Raw genomic sequence first — 18,893 nt, forward strand, 5'->3', positions numbered from 1 at the left:
TGATAAAATACTGGGGATGGTAGAGTGGGGAATAGAAGAGATTGCATTAGATGACCTTTTTCAACATGGTTGAGTCTTCAGAATAATTCCTATTATGGGTTAAATACTTTTAGGAAGCTAGGAAAATTTCCTTGTTGACCATTAATTGGGACTTCTTGGGGGAAATGGTTACTGCTACTGGAGATTTGGGATATTCTGTTTCACCTTACAGAATGAGGGGTTAGGTGGGTGAGTTTTAGAAGAGGGAGGAGATAAATAGACTGATGAATGCTGATTCAGGAGAAAAGCACTAAAGGCTTAGGGAACATCTCTGAGTCTTGTATGGAGCAATGTGGCCAGAGAAGCTCAAGATGGTATCTAAAGTACTAAGAGAGAGAATAGTTAGGTAAATGGATTTATTTAGATTAAAAACCTTGCTGAGTAATTGTTTTCCTGATTGAGGCTCTCACATAGTACATAGAAAGCAACTGTTTGCATTAGGACTTGGCAGGAATCTGGAAATGGCTAATCAAACAGCTCATCATCTACCTAACATTTCATGATAAAAAGACTAGAAACCCAAGATAAATAAAATAACTAGTCACTAAATCAGTTAAATCTTGACTCAGCTACTCTTCTGTACAATGAAGAGGAGTGGCCAACAGCAATTGACTTAGGGTCCAGAGCCACCAAAATGACTAAAGATGGAGAGGACCTTGTTTCCAGCAAGTATGCAGGGCAAGTTGGATTTACTGTTATTTAAGAGACTATGCTATTTTTGTCTTTCTGTTAGTGTAACAATCTCACTTGGTGACCTTATCAGCTTTCATATATTTAGTTATCTCTTTTTCCTTTTTTTTTTTTTTTTTTTTTTTTTTTTTTAGATCCGGTCTACCAATTGTTTTCAGGCTAGAAGTGCAACTCGCAGGCCAGAAGCTTTGACCTGCTACATTCCTGATGTGGGCCAGTTTGCTCCTCTTTAGGCAACCTGGTAATCTACTCTCAGGGTACTGACTAAATGGTGCTAGACTTTGTATAGGAATCAACTGGCTTTTAGTCCATTCTACCTCAGAGCTCAAGAGATTCATCAGCCTCAGCTCTCTTTCGGTAGTAGAGATTATATATGTATGCCCACTTCTGGGTTTAATTTCATAATTATTAAGAAATAATAAGAAACTTCTAGCTTGAGCTAGCTTTGTTTTACTAGCTGCGTGCTGAATATTTCCAGAGATATCTCAAACCCAACATATACAAAACAGAATTAATTGCATTTTCCTGCAAACCAACCTCTCTTCCCAAATTTCCCACTATTCTTCTAGTTTTCCAAGTTTGAAACCTCTATTAATCCTTGACTTCTCACCAGACAATTCCATTCAGTTACCAAATCTTGTCATTCTGACTCCACATCTTTCACATTTGTCCCCTTCTCCACTTACACTTTTGGCCAGGCTTCCATCACTTCTCTCCTGGATTATTATAACAATCTCTCTATAAGTTTTCTTCCTTCAAGTGTTTCCTCATTGCAATCCATGTTTCACACTGACAAAGCAATTTTCCTAAAATGCAGGTCTTTTTATATCATTTCCCTACTCAATAAACTCTAGGGGTTCCCTGTTACTTCTAGGATAAAACAAATTCTTTTAACTTTTAAAACCTTTTACAATGTGGCTCCATTTACCTTACTTTTTTTGCCTTACCTTTCCACAAACTGGCCTCCATGTCACCTTATACATCCCCTTTTTCCCATTTTCCAATTCTAATTTTTCTTTGTGTTTTCTCCCTCCTATTATATAAAGCATGCTCTTTAAGGGCAAGGACTGTCTTGCTTCTTTGTATTTGTATTCCAAACTGCTAGAATTTGACAGATTATGGAGAAACTGAGGGAATAAGACATCTATTTCTGCTTCACTGACTACATTAAAGTGTTTGCCATGTGGATCACAATAAACTGTGGCAAGTCCTTAAAGATATGGGAGTACCAGATCATTGCACTGGTCTCCTGAGGAAACTATATATGTGGGGTTAAGAAGCAACAGTTAGAACCAAACATGGAACAGGTGATTGTTTTAAGACTGGAAAAGGAATATAACAAGGCTGTATATTGTTACCTTACTTATTTAACATATTCAAAGTATCTAATGAGAAATACAAGACTGAATGAATCAAAAGCTTGATTTGAGGTTGCCAGTAAAACTATCAACAATTTATGTATATAAAGAATACTACTTAAGCAGAAAGTGAAGAATTAAGAAGCCTCTTGAGAGTGAAAGAGGAGAGTGAAAAAGTTCACATAACAAAACCAACTGAAAACTACGATCATGACAACTAGTCTCAAAACTGCTTGGCAAGTAAAGGGAGAAGAAATGGGAGCAGTGTCGGAGTTTAAATACTAGGATTCAAAGATCACTTCAGATGTCGAGTGTAGCCAGGAAATTAAAAGATGTTTGCTCCTCGGAAAGAAAACCATTGTTGTTTTATCCTTTGTTTTTGAAGAGGGTCAGTGACATCGATGGGTGATGTTTTGAATCATGTGTAAATTGGATTTAACTGAAGCCGTTACACAAAGTTGTCCGCCTCATTTTCTCTTCTGGAATCACAGTGGCAAGACAAAAGAAAGGATGCTTGGGATACAGTAGCATCTTCAACTGGAACCAAGCTCTAGAGCACCTATTTCAACTAGTTTACTGGCCATTGGAATACATGGTTCTCTTCTTCCCATTCCACTGAGAGAAGTCTTCACATGCTCAGGTTAGACACCCCCCTACCCCCCAATTCACTGATGGGTCTGAAGCATGTAGGCTACCCTCAATCTGGTTTAGCCCGTCTGCAAGACATTAATAGGGTGTGGCCATTGTGCATGCTACAGCTTCTAGGGGCCAGAGGTAAGTGCCAGACCCCAAAGGTAGATGAACATTCCTGGACAGGGCTTGACCAGAGGCGCTGACAAAGGTCTAGCTACGGTTTTTTTTCCCAGTAGCAATGTATGGCTATGAGTTGGACTATAAGGAAAGTTGAATGCGTCAGAATCAGTGCTTTCGAATTGTGCTGAAAACTTTAAGAGTCCTTTGGACAGCAAGGAGATCAAATAAGTCTATACTTAAATTAATTCAGACTATTCATTGGAGGGTCAAATACTGAAGCTGGAGTGTAAATACTTTGGCCACATATTGAAAAGACAGGACTCATTGGAAAATATCTTGATTTGGGAATGATTGACGACCAAAGGAGAAGGGGATGAGATGGATAACATGGAAGCGACAAACATGAGCTTGGCCAGAATTTGGGATACAGTAGAAACCCGAAGGGCCTGGTATGCTATGGCCACAAAGAGTTGAACACGACTAGACAATACCAGCACTTAGCACAGTGCCCAGCCCATAGTAAGTTTTTAATAAATGCTTTTGCTATCTTATTATCCATTACTTCTGTTCCTACACACTGTGGTTCAAGCCAGACTGGCTTTGTTGCAGTTCTTCACACATAATTCTTTTTAACCCACTTGGTGCTTTGGTACTGGCTGGTTCCCATGTGTGGAATGTTCTCTGTCTTCACCTCTGCCTTTTAAAAACTCAATTCCTTTAAGATTAAGAACCACCTTCTACATGAAACCTTTCCTGATTTGTTTCAATATATATTGTATATAAGGGAATAGGGACTGAATGTGTTATTTCATTGGTAGAGGGAAATCCTCCCAAAGCAGGGAGCATCTTTGCTGCACCTTCTACTCCTTTGTAGATGCTTAGAGCCCAGAGAAGTAAGAGGCTTTCTCAGAGTCAGAGGCGGGAGAATCCAGGTCTTCTTGACCTTAAGGTCAAGCTCTCCACACATACTATCTCCTATATATATCTCTCTCTATATCTGCTGTCTTCCTAATAGCGTGAGGTACTTGGAGGCAGGCACTGTTGTATTTTTCCAGCTGTCACAAGCATCTTGCTGAATTTGGTCTATCTCAAAGGCTGATGTGAAAGAGATGGAAGAACGTTATTTTTTAAATCAGAAAAAACAGGTCTTCTTTGAAGGTCCAGAGCAAGTAGTTCAGGAAGAAAGAAAGCGGGGAGAGGGGGAGGAAGGAGTTGAAGTGGCGGGAAGGTGGAGGGTAGACAAGCCGGCAGAAGAAGATCCCCTAATATTTGCAGCTGACCGTTTAAGACAGATCTCTAGGGGAGGAAGTTGGTCTCTCTGAGACGGAGCAGCTTGGTGCGCTCTAAGAAGGAGAAAGTACATTCACAGGCGCCACCACGAGGGTAGCGAATGTTTGGCGGGAGGGTTAATAGTGCTGGCTGGAGATCCCCGGGAGGAAGGGGGGCGCTGTTCGTTGTACCGATTTTTAAAACTTGATGACAACTGCCCCCTTCTGGTAATTGACTAGAAGGGGCCCAGGAAGATTGGTTATGGAGTCTTGGGCCAGAGGCCGAAGATTTTAGGGGTTGATTTGTTTTATTTTCATATTACATTCTATTTAATTTTTTTTTTAAGTTGTTGCTGACTGAAGCTGTGGACTTCAAGCAGATTTGGCAACTGAACAACTGCTAAAGAAGGTGGCAGCTAAAAATAGGATTTTTCTCAGTCTGGTATTAAACGTTTTTGATATCTATATAGATCTATAGTTATCACCGAAAACGTTTAATACACACACACACACAGTGCCCTCCCCCAGTCTTCTTGCAAGTCTGATGAATAGAGAAAGAAAAGGGGGAACCCCCTCGTCTAAGGCCAGGCCGGATGGCCCAGAGAGTAGAAAGATGCAGTAGCTGAGGGAGACCTTCCCCCCCACCCCCCAAAGAGGCGGCCACCGCCCTCTTAGCCCCGGAGAGCCCCGCCCCGAATTTGCCGCGGAGGCTGGGATTTGCTGGGGTGGGACTTGTTTGGGGAGAAGGCGCTGTAAGAGTGATTAACGAATTCCGAAGGAAGAGAGGAAGCGCAAGGGATGCGGAAGGGACCGTTAGAGTAGGGAGAGTTTGGAGAGAGTCGTTAGCCCGAGAATTGGAGGAAGAAACTTGGGCACCACGCTCCTCCGTACTCCCATTAGCAGAGGTCATAGAGAGGGTGGAGGACTGCAGGGCTAGATGGACGCACAAGGCGTCGCGAGGCCCAGTTCCGGTAGCCTGTCCGGGAAATTTCGGCTAAGTTTTGAGAGAGCACTCGTGCTTCTCCGTGAAGGTCCTGCGATCCGTGACACTGACGGGGGCAGAGAGGAGCTAGAGTGGAGACGGGCGAAGCCCATCCTCGGACTCAGCAGCAGGAAGCGAGGACCGGCGCAGCTTGCAGGCCTCTGTCTTCGCTTCCTCACGGCGTCCTCTGCGAAGAACTTGGCGGAAGTTCTTCTCAACCCTCTCGGCAATAGCGCCCGGGCACTCTAGCTCTTCCGACTCTATGGCAACGTTTAAAAACAGTTTTGGGGGAGGGGACGGGAGGCTTTAATTATCTGGCCGCCCCGGGCTTTTCTGGATCAAAAAGCTGACGGGACAGTCGTGATCATTTCGTTATTCCGCGGCGGAGGAAAGTGACCCAAAATGATTCTGGATCCCAGACGGTTTACCGTCAGTATCCCATTGAACTGAAGTAGAATTTTTTTTTTTTGGGGGGGGGCATCCCGGCGTGCCCCGGAGCTGTCGGAGAAGTTGCGTGGACAAGTGCAGCCCGCACACACCCCGAGCTCCGGAGCCGTCAGTGCCGGGTCGAGTCCCGGGCCCTATCCTACTTCCCTGCTGTTTCTGTACCTCCTCACCCCCGAGTAAGCCCTCTAAGGGCCGCACCACTTCGGTGGTATCTTCTTCTCTGAGGGCGCCAGGTGTGCCTTGGTAGAGTCGGGCTCGGAAACCCAAGTTCCGTTCCTGTCTGTAAAGGGACAGTGTCTAAAAGGGTATTTACGGCTCTTTAAAATTATATCTTATTAAATTATCATGATAGAGAACTTCAGAAATAGATTTTTAAAAGCTCCAAGGCCGAGGAAAGGGAGAAACCTGCCCAAGAAAGTGGGAGGTTTCAAAAGAAATTCTGAAGGAAGAACCAAGAATAACGTAGATAAAGAAGAAAGGGGGCATTGTCTAAAGAGACCAATATAATTAAAGAGGTTCGGAACCCAATCATTTTTGTTGTTCAATCACGTCTGAGTTTTCTTGGCGAAGATACTGGAGGGGTTTGTCATTGCTTCGGTTTATTTTACAGATGAGGAAACTGAGGCAAACAAGGTGAAATGCCTAGCCGAGGGTCACACAACTAAAGAGATTAGATTAGAACTCAGGTACTTGAGACTTCTTGACTCCAGGTCGAGCGCTCTATGCACTGTGGCGCCCCCTAGCCGCCCCACATATTAAGCAATGGAGAGTAGTAGGGTATAGAGGTGAGATGCCGGTGGGGCAGGAAGCTCTGGCTTCCGGTTCTGTTTCTCTAACACCGAAGAAGTTATTTAGCTTGTTTGCCACCAGGCAACTGTCTTAAGAATTTCTAAAATTGCAGATTTGTTTATAATCTTAATCATTTCTGGGGCTTCCCACTTAGAAGATCCCTACACTGATAGAATCACAGTTTCTAAAGCAAAACGGAATTGTGGGAGAAAAGGTAGGAGCAGGGAGAGGTAATGGAGGGTGAGCACGAAAATCCGACAGTATCAGGAGAGCCTGAGACTAGAAGGAGCTAATAGGACATGAATACTAAAGACAGCAAAAAGGTCTAAAACGGAGGGAAGAGAATGAAGGGATGAGACCCGTGGCTGGGAAAACAGATGGAAGAAGTATTTAACTTCTGTCTTTTCCACCAAGGGCAATGATCCGCAGAGAGAAGGACTAAAGTGGACTTTAAGGTAAATATGGACGTAGTAAGACTATTAACTCTTCCGTGAGTTGTCACCAGGCCCGAGGCCTAAAAGAACTGGTAGGAGTGAATATTAAGTAACTAAGGGCCTTCGAAAATTGTGGGTGATGGCAGCAGCGTCCCAGGATATAAAGGGCAAATGCTGCCCTGAGTATTTAAAAGAGAAGAGGCTGCTAGTGAGCTTAGAACACAGAGAGAGGCAGAGGAGCGTTTAGAAAAGGGACGGAGGATTGCTAAGAGTAGCTTCATCAAGGGTGATAGTGTTAGGGAAACAGACATTAAAGCTAGACTGTAGGGGGCAGCTAGGTGGTGCAGTGGATAGAGCACCAGCCCTGAATTCAGGAGGATCCGAGTTCAAATCTGGTCTCAGATACTTAACACTCCTAGCTGTGTGACCCTGGGCAAGTCACTTAACCCCAGCCTCAAAAAAAAAAAAATAAAAAAAAATAAATAGACTGTAGGGAAGCATTTGACAAAGTTTCTTGTGCTCTCTTTGGGAAAAGATGCAGTGCTGTGGCCTGGATAATAGTCTTGTTAGATGGATTTAGAATTGGTTAGAAGATAGAAACAAAAGACATCATCTCAGAACTGAGATCTCTGGCAGATTTCCCCCCGGGGAACACATCAGTAGAAAATAATCTCTTTGAAGATGAGAAGTTTTAACTATTTTACATGATAGTCTAATCACATCTCACAGATTAAAATATTATTACACAGATGATTTTCAAATCTACTCATCTAGCTGTCTCCTATTTTCTAATTCTCAGATATTCAGATGTAGACATTTTAAACACAATATATCCAGAACTGAACTCTATCTTTCTTCTTCTTAACTTTAGTATTGCTGTGAAGGACAGCACCCTCTTCCTAGTTGCAAAGGCTGTTATCCTCAATTCCTCCTCATTTTCACTCCACCCCACCCCGCTCCCTATATTCATTGATTTTCTTATCATGTCTACCTTTGTAACATCCCAAGTGGACTTTGAAACCTCTTGAAGAGAATGAGACGGACAGCTTTGCTCAGCTCTGCCTCAATTACATCCAATTCATGTACAAGTCAAGACTTCATTCCTGCCCTTGGTCCTCTTCAAGAGTGAAGGACCTTTTCAGACACTGCCACTGACGGGTGCAGGCCCTCCATCTCACACCTCATGTCTCCCTGCCTCAACTGTCCCCACTTCTTTCCATCCTCCACCACGTTGTCAAACTAATTTTCCTAAAACACAAATCCAGTAAAAAATTCTGTCTTTCAAAGTCCCTCATAATCTAGTCCCTTCCCATCTCCAATTGTTTATGCATTACTCTCTCCCCACTCTCTTAACTTTGATATCCAGTAACTTTCTTGCTGTTCCTCGATATTCCAGCATTTTATCTTCTGATGTGCAGTTTTACTGGCTGTTCCCATTCCTGGAATGCTCTTCTTATTACTACATTCTAGCTTTCCTGTCCTCCTTCAAATCTCAGCCATAGCCCCACTTTCTACAAGAAGCTTTTCCCAGCCCACCTTAGCCTTCATGCCTTCCCTCTGAGTTTATTTCCAATATATTATGTATGGATCTTGTTTGCACTTAGCTATTTGCATGTTTTCTCTTCCCATTAGACTGTGAAATCCTTAAGAGCAGGAATTATCTTTTACCTTTCTTTTATCCCCAGCACTTAGAGTACAATGCCTGGTACATAGTAGATGCTTAATAAATGTTGACTTGATGACTTTAATTTTCGTTTTGTGCTAAATCTGACCTTGGTTACTAAGGCATCAGGAATTTCACTGGTCAATTTACATCTGTGACATTGTGTTTAGTTTTGGGCAAAAGAGTTTAGAAAGGACATTATAAAATCTGTATGAAAGAATATGACTAGGAAGGTGGAGGATTGAAGCTGATGCCTATGAAAGTCACTTGAAGGATCTTTAGCTTAAAAAGATGTGGATTGGGGGTTAGAAGATAGAAGAATGGCAGAGAAACAGGAGGGAAAACTTCAAATATCTGAAAAGCTGTCATATGAAAGAGGGATTAAACTTTCAGTTATCCTTAGACCCAGTGGGTGCAAATTTCAGAGAGGAAAATTTAAAAGTGATATAAGGAAAAACTTCCTAACAATGAGAACTGTCAAAAAGTGGAATTCCTTGCTGTGGTAGGCAGTATATCCTCGCTCAGTGGAGACCTTCAGGCTAATACTAGGTGACTGTTTGTCAGGGATGCTGCAAAAGGGGGTTCTTTTTCAGGTTCAGGTGGAACTTGAGGGTTTCTGAGATCTCTTCTAACTGGCTTTTTAGCATTTTGAACAGAGGGTATAGATGGGACCTATTGCTAAGGGAGACTATGAACTCAGTTCCTTGGCCACATATGGAGGCACTAGTGAAATAAAACTGGAGCCAGTCTAATCCCTCTATGAGTGTGTTGTAATGCAAAGAACATTTTTCTTGGAGTAACATCGGGCTAGCCAATTCATTTGACTGGACTTCAGTTTCTTTGGACTAGATCAGAGATATCAAACTCATAGCCTGGGTAAAACTACTCACTATGACTCCCAAAATATTAAAATGTAACTGGGAAAGGGTTAACAAAATAAATAAAAAAATAGAAGCCAACATAGATAATGTTAATTTGAAGTTTTCTAAGTCAGTTGGCAGCCTGCAGGTTATCTGTTTCTCTTAGAGTTTGATACCACTGGTCTAGAGTATCTCTAAAATATCTTTACACTCTTTCTATAAAACTTGTTTATTTTATGACTCCAGGATCTCCTAGATAAAATTTTCCTAAAGCCATTACCTTTATTTGGGGATAGTGACTGAAAAAGAGAATGGATGATACTCACACTGAGAAGGTGCCTTCCCCCGTTGTGGTGATGGTGGGACATTTTGCACATGGCCTGGTAATCATACATGGTCACTCTGTAAAACAAGAGAACTGTGTGTGAAGAAAGAAGCAGATGTCTCTGCTTAGTGAACTTCTGTGGTACTCATTTATCTTCAGGATCAAATGTGAAATACTCTATTTGACATTTAAAACCCTTTATAACCTGTCTTCTTAGCTTTCTAGTCTTTTCTTTGCACACTCTTCTATCCAATTCTACTGGCTTATTTCCTTTTCCTCCTCTTCTTATTTTAAATCTCCTTATTGTTTTCCCCTCATACCTGAAATGTTCTCCTTCCTCATTGTCATCTCCTGGCTTCCTGGCCTTCTTCAAGATTGCTTCAAATCCTAACTTTTGCAAGACTTTTCCTGATTCCTCCCATTGCTAATGCCTTCCCTCTGAGATCGCTTTTTATTTATAATGAGTATTCTGTCTCTGGTATATGCACAGAACTGATCAACTTCCATCAGATGACATGGAATGATGCTAGGGAACTGCTTCCTGGGGAATTGTGATGAGGTATAAGGAAAACGCTTTCTTTGGGGGAAGGGTCTCTGGGCCTTTTTCCCTGATGCATGTGGCCCCTAGTAAAATGGGACCTTCCTTGTTTTTTTTCCTTCATTCTTTTTTATTCTAGGTTCAGGATGTAGAATCTTTAACTTGATCTGGAGGCCAGCCATAGGAATCCAGGTGTCAGAACCTATAGTGGAGACTGCATTTGCCCTGGAAAAATTCTTGCCTTTCAGGAAAATTTTCTAGATCCACGTCCGTGAAAGCTGAGACAAAAACTTATCTGACTGCAATGCTATCCATGGCTGTGAACTTAGAGGGACCTACTGTAAAAAATAAAATTGTAAGGTTTTGTTTCCACAATTGAAAAATTTCAGTCTCATAGCTTCCCTCTCTGTTGCCATAGTTGCCATATTACATCCAATGTGATATAAGTTTTAGGGTCAGTACATCCAGGCTGAAGAGAATTTAATATTTCAATTCAACAGAAGTAATAGTTGAGTGCAAATGACCTAGGTTTATGCCCCAGGCAAGTTAAATTTTTAATTGAGCATGCTTAATAAACCTCATGTATATTAACTTCTCCCTTCAGGAGAAGACATCTACCAATTTTGAACATATGATGTGGCAAGGAGAGGGGAGAACAAGGAAATATGTTAAGGAGTTCATGTAGTGGGAATGTCATGAAATATTAGATTTTGTAAGGATCTTCTCCAGTGGAAATTCTGAGAAGAGGATGAGGAGGAAAATGCGTTTGTGCCTTCTTAAAGGGGTATGGTGCCTCCTTTTTGCAAGAAGCATATAAAGCCTTCCTCTGTTCCCTCCAAGAATTTGGATCTGAAGTTTTCATTTCTAACACTACTCTGGAGGAACTGAGCTCAGTTTTGAGCCTACTCCAGAGACTGAGATGATATAAAGGAGCAAATGTCATCAAATTATTGGGGGACATATATGTGTACTTGTTTTTGTTATATATGTGAAGTAAATGCCCCTTTTAAAAATTATCCAATGTTAGGTTTGGGGGTGACAGTTATTAGCTCCAAGAAAGAGGCTTGAGCTGATGAGAGTGAGAGATGCCCCATAAACTCCTCCTAGAAACTTGAAACCCTGGGGGAAGAAAGGTGATGTTGGAGGCATGGCCCTGAGAAAGTAGGGCTTGAGTACACATGTTCTAGAGCATATGGTCATTTGCAATTTATCTGAACCATCAGATCACGTTTTGACCATTCTTTTAACATAATCCTTGGCACATAGTAAATGCTTCTTAAATGCTTGTTGATTGATACCTGGTCTGTTTTTTTTTTTTTTGTTTTTTTTTTTTTTCTTTTTAAATAGTAGCTCTGGTTGAACTTCTGCTTTGTCAGGAAAACACCTACCCCCTGAACTCTAGAGAAACTTTTCAGTTCCTTGTAATGCATTTCTCCCTTCTCCCCAGGTAAAATGCAGGCACCGAAAAGAAATAGTTTATTTTTGTGTTTGTCACCTCAGCCCCTAGAAATGCTCCATAATAGTTATTTAAATGCTTCTGAATTGAATTGACTAAAGGTAGCACATCCATTCAAGGCAAACATGAAGAAAACAAATGTTTAAAGTAGCATTTCTGTAAACCCTAGGCAGGAGAATAGAGAAGTTAAGTTACAAAAAACAATTTAGTTTTGAATAATTTTGGAAAAAATAAATAAGTAAATATAGGTCTTGGCAGATATCCAGGGCAAAATAGGCTAAAATGCTTTTGTAAACCTTAAAGTGCTATATAAATGTGAGTTTAGTAATAACTGGAGAGAGCTGGAGGATTTTACACCAGCTGAATGATTCCCTCCTTATTCCAACCCTCCTCTTGCCCCCATGTCCATTCCCTGATGTCTGAAAAGGAATTTGGGGCCTTTTTCGGGGCTTTCATCTCTGGCTAATCATGCCAGGCTTTTGAGACCCATCTGGGCTTTTAACCATCATACTTGCCCATGTTTATAACCCAGGATGAGTGAAAAAGAGATATGATCTCAAGGTAAGAGAACTCCCTACTTACTGGCTGAATACCCCCATGTTGAGCAGGTAAGTCATGACTGAGCCATCCACCTCTCCCAGGAATCTTCCAGTCTGAAAAAAAGAAGAGAGAGAAAATACCAAGAAAGCAGGAGGAGAGGATGTATTTGGAGGCATAAGTAAAAGTTTGCTGAGTTTCCCAGCAGAGTTATTCTGTAGGGGCCTCAGGCTCTATTCTAAAATTAATTTTTGAATAGAAGAGCCCCATTTCCCCATAGGGATGGACTAGGTACTGAGGGAAGATTGTTTAAGTGAAGAAATCAAAACAAGGAAGCATGAGGCTTACTTAATTATCTTTCCTCCATAAATTCTCTTAATCTCAATTTATTTATCTATAAATGATGACAAGTGATACTGGCACTACCAACCTTTCATGAGCAAAGCCCCCATGTAGACCAGAAATGTAAATATAAGTGAAAATTATTATCACAAAAAACCTTGGACTATAGAAACAAGCTAGTTCATCCTAAGAAGGTTGGTTATGAGATGATAATTAGATCATTTGGGGACCTATCTGGGCTATAACTACTAAATTTTTTTTTTTTTTAACAATTCACTTGATTGTTATAACTCAAGCTAGTGATGGTTTTATTGGAGAGATGAAATCCAGACTGTTGGAAATATTTTATTGTTGTGACTGCTACTACCATGACTATTACAATGCCTATTACAATTTATAACTACTCAAATCAGGTGCTTGTCCCTGGCAGAGAAACCAAATAAATATAGCAAACAGAGGCTATGCTAAGAAAGGCAATTAATTAGTATCTGAGTTCCTGAAGAGGTGTCCCATGTGCTTAAGAATGTAAGGATTCATTATAAATCAGTGTAAAATCAAATGCCAAGGAACTTTATCTTTTGAGGATAAAAATAATAATTGTTGACTTAATGACATTTTACACTTGTAAAGAACAAACAAACATAATGGATAAAACACAGACTCCGAATCAGGAAAACCAGGGGCTACTTAGCTTTTTAGTATCTCTATAAGACAAGGACTTATAAACAAAGTGCCTGTCTGTCAGAGGAGGAAGTTTTTATAAAAGAATCTCTGCATAGGTGACTTAAGTAGGTTGAATATCAGAGCTACTATCCCTGTCCCTGGATAGAACCTGCTGAAGCTATTGTTCCGTTGGCACAGTCATGATCACCCTCATGCCACAATTAGACACTGAGATGGAACTGAAGTAGAGGGCCTGAGATTACATAACTAGTAGCTACTGGAGCAAGGTGAAGACCCAAGTTCTTTCTTTTAGACCCTATTTCCTCTTCTATATCTTAAAGTCAGTGGACAGAGAGCTGTTGTATTCCCAAATCTGCTTATGTGTGTCAGGAACTTGACTCTGAAAGTGAAACTAGCATGAATCATAGACCAATGGAAACAGTTGTGATTTCAAAATTGATTGTTAATTTGACATTAAGATGCTAGGGAAATAGCCACCCCACAATATAACTAAAATTGTTAGTAATCATGTGAATATTTTTATTTATTTATTTATTTATTTATTTTATTATTAGTTTTTATTTACCAGATATATGCATGGGTAATTTTACAATATTGACAATTGCCAAACCTTTTGTTCTAATTTTTCCCCTCCTCCCCCCCACCAGATGGCAGGTTGACCAATACATGTTCAATATGTTAAAGTATAAATTATATACAATATATATATATATATATATATATATATATATATATATATATATATATTATACACATGTCTAAACAGTTGTTTTTCTGTACAAAAAGAATCGGACTTTGAAATAGTGTACAATTAGCCTGTGAAGGAAATAAAAAATGCAGGTGGACAAAATTAGAGGGATTGGGATTTCTATGTAGTGGTTCTGCTCATTTCACTCAGCATCAGTTGATATAAGTCTCTCCAGGCCTCTCTGAAATCCTCCTGCTGGTCATTTCTTACAGAACAATAATATTCCATAACATTCATACACCACAATTTATTCAGCCATTCTCCAATTGATGGGCATCCATGTAGTTTCCAGTTTCTGGCCACCACAAAGAGGGCCGCATGTGAATATTTTATAATGTATTCTCTAATATGACTCTCAGACCCATGAAATAAGTAATCTATTATTAATCTCATTTTGCAAATGAGAAAACAAGGTAGGAAAGATGAAGTAGTTTATCCAAAATCACACCATGGCAAATAGTACTTTCCAACTCCAAATTTAATGGTTTTGAATTTTTTCTATTAAAAACATTTACAAAAATTATATATTTACATATATGTTATTTATTAAACTCTAAATATTTGTTTATATATTTGTAGTTTATATAAAATATTTATAGCAGCTTTCTTTGTGGTGGCAAAAAATTGGAAATTTCCCATCCATTGGGAAAATGGCTAAATAAGTTGTGGTATATGATTGTGATACAACATTAGTGTGATATAAGAAATGAAGAGCAGGTTGATTTTTAGAAAAACACGAAAGGACTTGCATGAAAAAAACTTGAATGTAATGAACAGAATCAAGAGGATATTGTCTACCAAAGCAAACTGGTAACTATTCTGCAATTTATGACTTTAGTCTATAAAAAGATACTTGGAGCACTGAAAAGGTAAGTCATTCAACCAGGGTCATAGAGTCAGTATGAATCAAAGAAAGAACTTGAACCTAGGACTTCCCAATTCCAAAGCCAGTTTTCTTTCCACTAGCTTATGCCAAATCTGCCAATAGTGAATCTTTATTTCACTAATGTTGGTACTTCCTTCACTAGTGTAGTTAGTTAGAACTACACTAACTGTTAGAAATATACTACAAAGATAAAAAGGACTCAGGATTGTATGAAGTGAGTTGGTTTATTTAAGGCTCTTGCAAGAAGCTTGCAATCAACCCAGGGGTAGTCCCTGGGTAGATCCCTGCTTATAGATGTGGGAATTGTTTGTGCTACAGTTCTCTTTTATTGTCTTGACTCAGTTTCCCTAAATTGTTCTGTTCCTTTTCCCTGAATTGTTCTGCTCAATCCTGACAAAGCACCCCTCCCTCTTAATCATCAGAATATTTGATAAGAATAAAAGATCTTATATTTTAGAATATCAGAATGCCTCTCCCCATCCCAAGCTATTAGAATGTCAGATACCTTCTTACCAAGATGCCTCCCCCCCATTATGTGATTCCCATCTCCAGTGGCTCCCCCCCACCCTGTCAGAGTCCTGCTCCCGTTCTCAGCATCCTGACTCTACCCCTGCCTTAATCCACCTCCCCCTTCCCCTAAGTCTGAATCTATAGGCCACCAAGAACTCACATTGCTGGATTCTTGGAGACAGCCCTGGGACCAAACCATGGATCCATTTGGTCCCAATAAATCTCTCCCTTTCAAATAAAATATTAAATACTCTCTAATCTCTATCTTGCCTCAGTTTCTCAATTACAGAATGAGCCTTTTATTTCCTATGTGAAGTTCAAGGTCCCTCCCTCTTTGCCCCAATTGACTGGAGATGATGAAGTTAACAGACTTTCTGGTCCTACCATTGCATGTTCCTCCTTGACATGTTCTCCCTCCCTTAATCCTATTATTTATGTTTTAAAATGGTAGAAGATTCCTTCTTTGGGGAAGAGAAGTTAATATCAACTCATTAAGCATGCACACTCAGTGCCTAGTTACTTTTCACCTACTTGTTTTAAGGTGATTTTTTAAAATTAGTTTTTCAGTTCAGTGGTTCAATATTTTGTTTTGAGCTGATGTGACCTTTTCCTAAGTCTTTGTCTCTACATGGAAATACAAATCTATAGATTGTTTACAGCAACCTCTCCTTGTCTTTAAAGAAGAATCTCAATCTTATGGAACCTCAGAGGCCATCTAAACTTGAACAAGAATCACTTCTGTGATAGCCCTAACAAGTAGTTAGCTAGCTTCTGCTTCAGCCAACCAATTCTATATTTGAACATGTAATATTAGGGAATTTTTCCTTATGTTGAATCAAAATCTTTGTAAATTTTCTAGTGATTCTGCCTTTGCAGATGGAGTCAAAGAAATCTCATCTCTAGTGATTTTTACTTGGGGGTTCATAATCTTCCATGGAGGATCTTTCTGGAGCACTGGATGTTTGCTTTTCTTTGATTCCTTTAATATTCTGTGGGTTCCAGTGTATCTAGGCTATCCATTTCCCTTCCTTCAGTGTTACTAGGTGACTAGCCTACTTCATACTATAGACATATATTCCCCCTTGATGAGGGTCAAAGATCTTTTTCAACTCTAGATCCCATTATCTTAGGCATTTCTACTTTCAAGTCATAATTGGCAATAGTCTTCGCAGTCGTTCTTAGTTAGATCCACTACGACACATCTTTCCATTGTTTTATAAGTTATTAAGAAGGCATTAAAATAAAAAATGCCATGTTTTCTTAGGACAAAGGATCCAGAAGGTCCCAGAGAAGGGTCTTTTATTGGGACATTTCAGATAGGTCCATACCAGAAGGACTCATGCTCTCCTCAAAACTCTATTTGGAGATGACCAATTGAGTAAATGAATTTTAGTGGATTGAATCAAACAGATCTAGAATATATTTACATATGACACATATTTAGTTTAAAACTAGAAAGCCAGGATTTGAGATGGCTGTGAGTTAAGAAACAGGGTCACGTGAGGATGACTTACAGAAGCTCTACACAAACACCCAGAGGCTGGGAACAGATGGATGAGAAAGATGTCAAAGCTGATTAGCATTTTTGCTCTCCCACCGCCTAATTCCCTTTAGGCCCTGGGGATGCACTAATTTGCATCCTTATGCTAGGTTCCTTCTTTTTAATAGGTTGTGGGAAAAGTCCACCTCTCTTTTAGGGAAGAAGGGAATCCTGACGTGGAGTTGCAGAAGCCAGTGTCCCACTGCTCCCTGATCTAGGGATAGGTTTAGGTCAGATTTCTTAACTACTCCACTCTACATTTGCTAAATAAACTCCCTTTTCCTAATCACATGCCTGAAAATAAGTGTCCTTGGGTATATGGAAGAGATAGGGTGAGAGAGGCTGTGGGTAACAGCTAAGTGCAAACCTATCTCTTGGAAAGATTGCTCAAAGCTCATGTCCTGACAGATTTTTTTTTTTATTATTATCAATTTTTTTTTTTAGCTGGACCAGTGATAGTTTAGTTTTTTGGTTGTCATCATTTATGATAATAATATTCAAACTTCAGTGAAATCATGATTTCATCTAAGGTTACATTCTGTTGGTAGAGAACATAACCCATTCAGATTTCTCATGTTGTAAAATTTTTAGTATTCATCTCTCTCCAACAAACTGGAGGCCTTTCTCTAAGTCCCTTAACATTTTGTAAGTGCCAATTGTGTATCCATCTGTTAATCCTTGCTCTCACCAACTAATTGGCCCACCCTCTTTTTTTATATAATACATATCTTCAATGATGTCTTTTATGCTAATTCTTGCTATAGTCAGCTTGCATTCACCAGGTGTCTCCATTGTTTTTTGAGTTATCCACAATTTTATTTCTTTCATTATGGTGAAATGACATTGATAGGGTACTGCTTCGAGGGGAAATACAGCAATAATCCTGAGGTCTCCTGACCATAGAGTGCTATTGTTATAACAATCTGTCGGTCTGATTCTAAAGTCTTCTCGCCTTAGAATAGTCCTACAAACATTGCTGACTGTCAGATAGATAATCTGCTGCTCAGTGATAACCAAGTTCCTGAGACAATAGTGGATAGACCATTCCTCAGCTAGCTCAGGGCCATAAAATTAGCATATCAGTGACAAGAAGAACCAGATCTCTCTCTGTCTTTTCCTATAAATTTGTCTTCTTGCTCCTGATTTTTTGCTAAATCCTTTTGGAACTTAGCCCGCTTCAATTGGTGTTACAATTACCATAAATTTTGCTCCTTGATTTGGAGATGGGTTCAAGCCTGAAAATTCTTTTGAGATACCTCATGACACTGGTTTGTGACCCCAACCTCTTGGGATCTCCTTTTGAATCTCAGCAATAAGATTTATAGGAAAATACTGGTGTTAAAAAGATAGGCCCTAACTACATCTACAGGCACGCAAAATAGATTAGCCTAACCTAGATAAAGTGACACAGAATATATATTGTCCAGATTAAGATAGGCAGTTGGACAGACATCTCATTTAGTTACTTAGGTGCAGATATCCTGGACAAATAAAAAGAAGAAAACAGGTTGGATTACATTTGGGAAATTTTTCAGAGCTTTCAATGGTCCCAAGCTGCTCTCTCACATAAATAATACCAGCTTACATTTCTGTAATATTTTAAAGCTTACAATATGATTTTTCTATAACAAACCTGTGAGGTAGATAGTACATCTATTACCTCTCATTTTATAGGAAAAAACCCGAGCCCAAGGTGATAGTAAACTAAAATTCTCTGCAAGAAGATAGCAGATATGTGACAAGGTTAAGAAAAACAAAATACAGGAGGCAATGGACTAGAGATGCAGAATGAGATATACACATTCAAATGCAGCTAGTGTATTCATTTGTTTTGATTGACTACACATTTGTTATAAGGGTAAGTATCAACTGGGGGAAGGAGGGTGGTAGGTTAGTGGGTAGTGATAGATATGTAAAAAAGAGCATCAATAAAGCTTTTTTTTTTTAATGCACAGAAGAAAACAAGTACAGAAGGGAAAGAATATGGAGCTGTTTTTGTATCCTGTATGATATTTAGAATTCTTTAAAAGGAAAGTTTACAGTT

At 39.7% G+C, this 18,893-nt stretch overlaps 1 protein-coding gene across 1 annotated transcript in view; it reads right to left on the reverse strand.

Moving 5' to 3' along the window:
- CACNA2D4 (calcium voltage-gated channel auxiliary subunit alpha2delta 4) overlaps positions 1-18,893 on the reverse strand; it is a 176,171-nt gene that overhangs the window by 14,698 nt on the left and 142,580 nt on the right. The window contains exons 32-33 of the mRNA XM_074269384.1: positions 12,185-12,255; positions 9,610-9,685 (exon numbers count right to left, since the gene is read on the reverse strand). Of these exons, the coding sequence (XP_074125485.1) occupies positions 9,610-9,685; positions 12,185-12,255 (147 nt within the window). The remainder of the gene's footprint in view (positions 1-9,609; positions 9,686-12,184; positions 12,256-18,893) is intronic.

Source organism: Sminthopsis crassicaudata, chromosome 5, assembly GCF_048593235.1.
Source record: "Sminthopsis crassicaudata isolate SCR6 chromosome 5, ASM4859323v1, whole genome shotgun sequence".
Classification (NCBI taxonomy): Eukaryota; Metazoa; Chordata; class Mammalia; order Dasyuromorphia; family Dasyuridae; genus Sminthopsis; species Sminthopsis crassicaudata.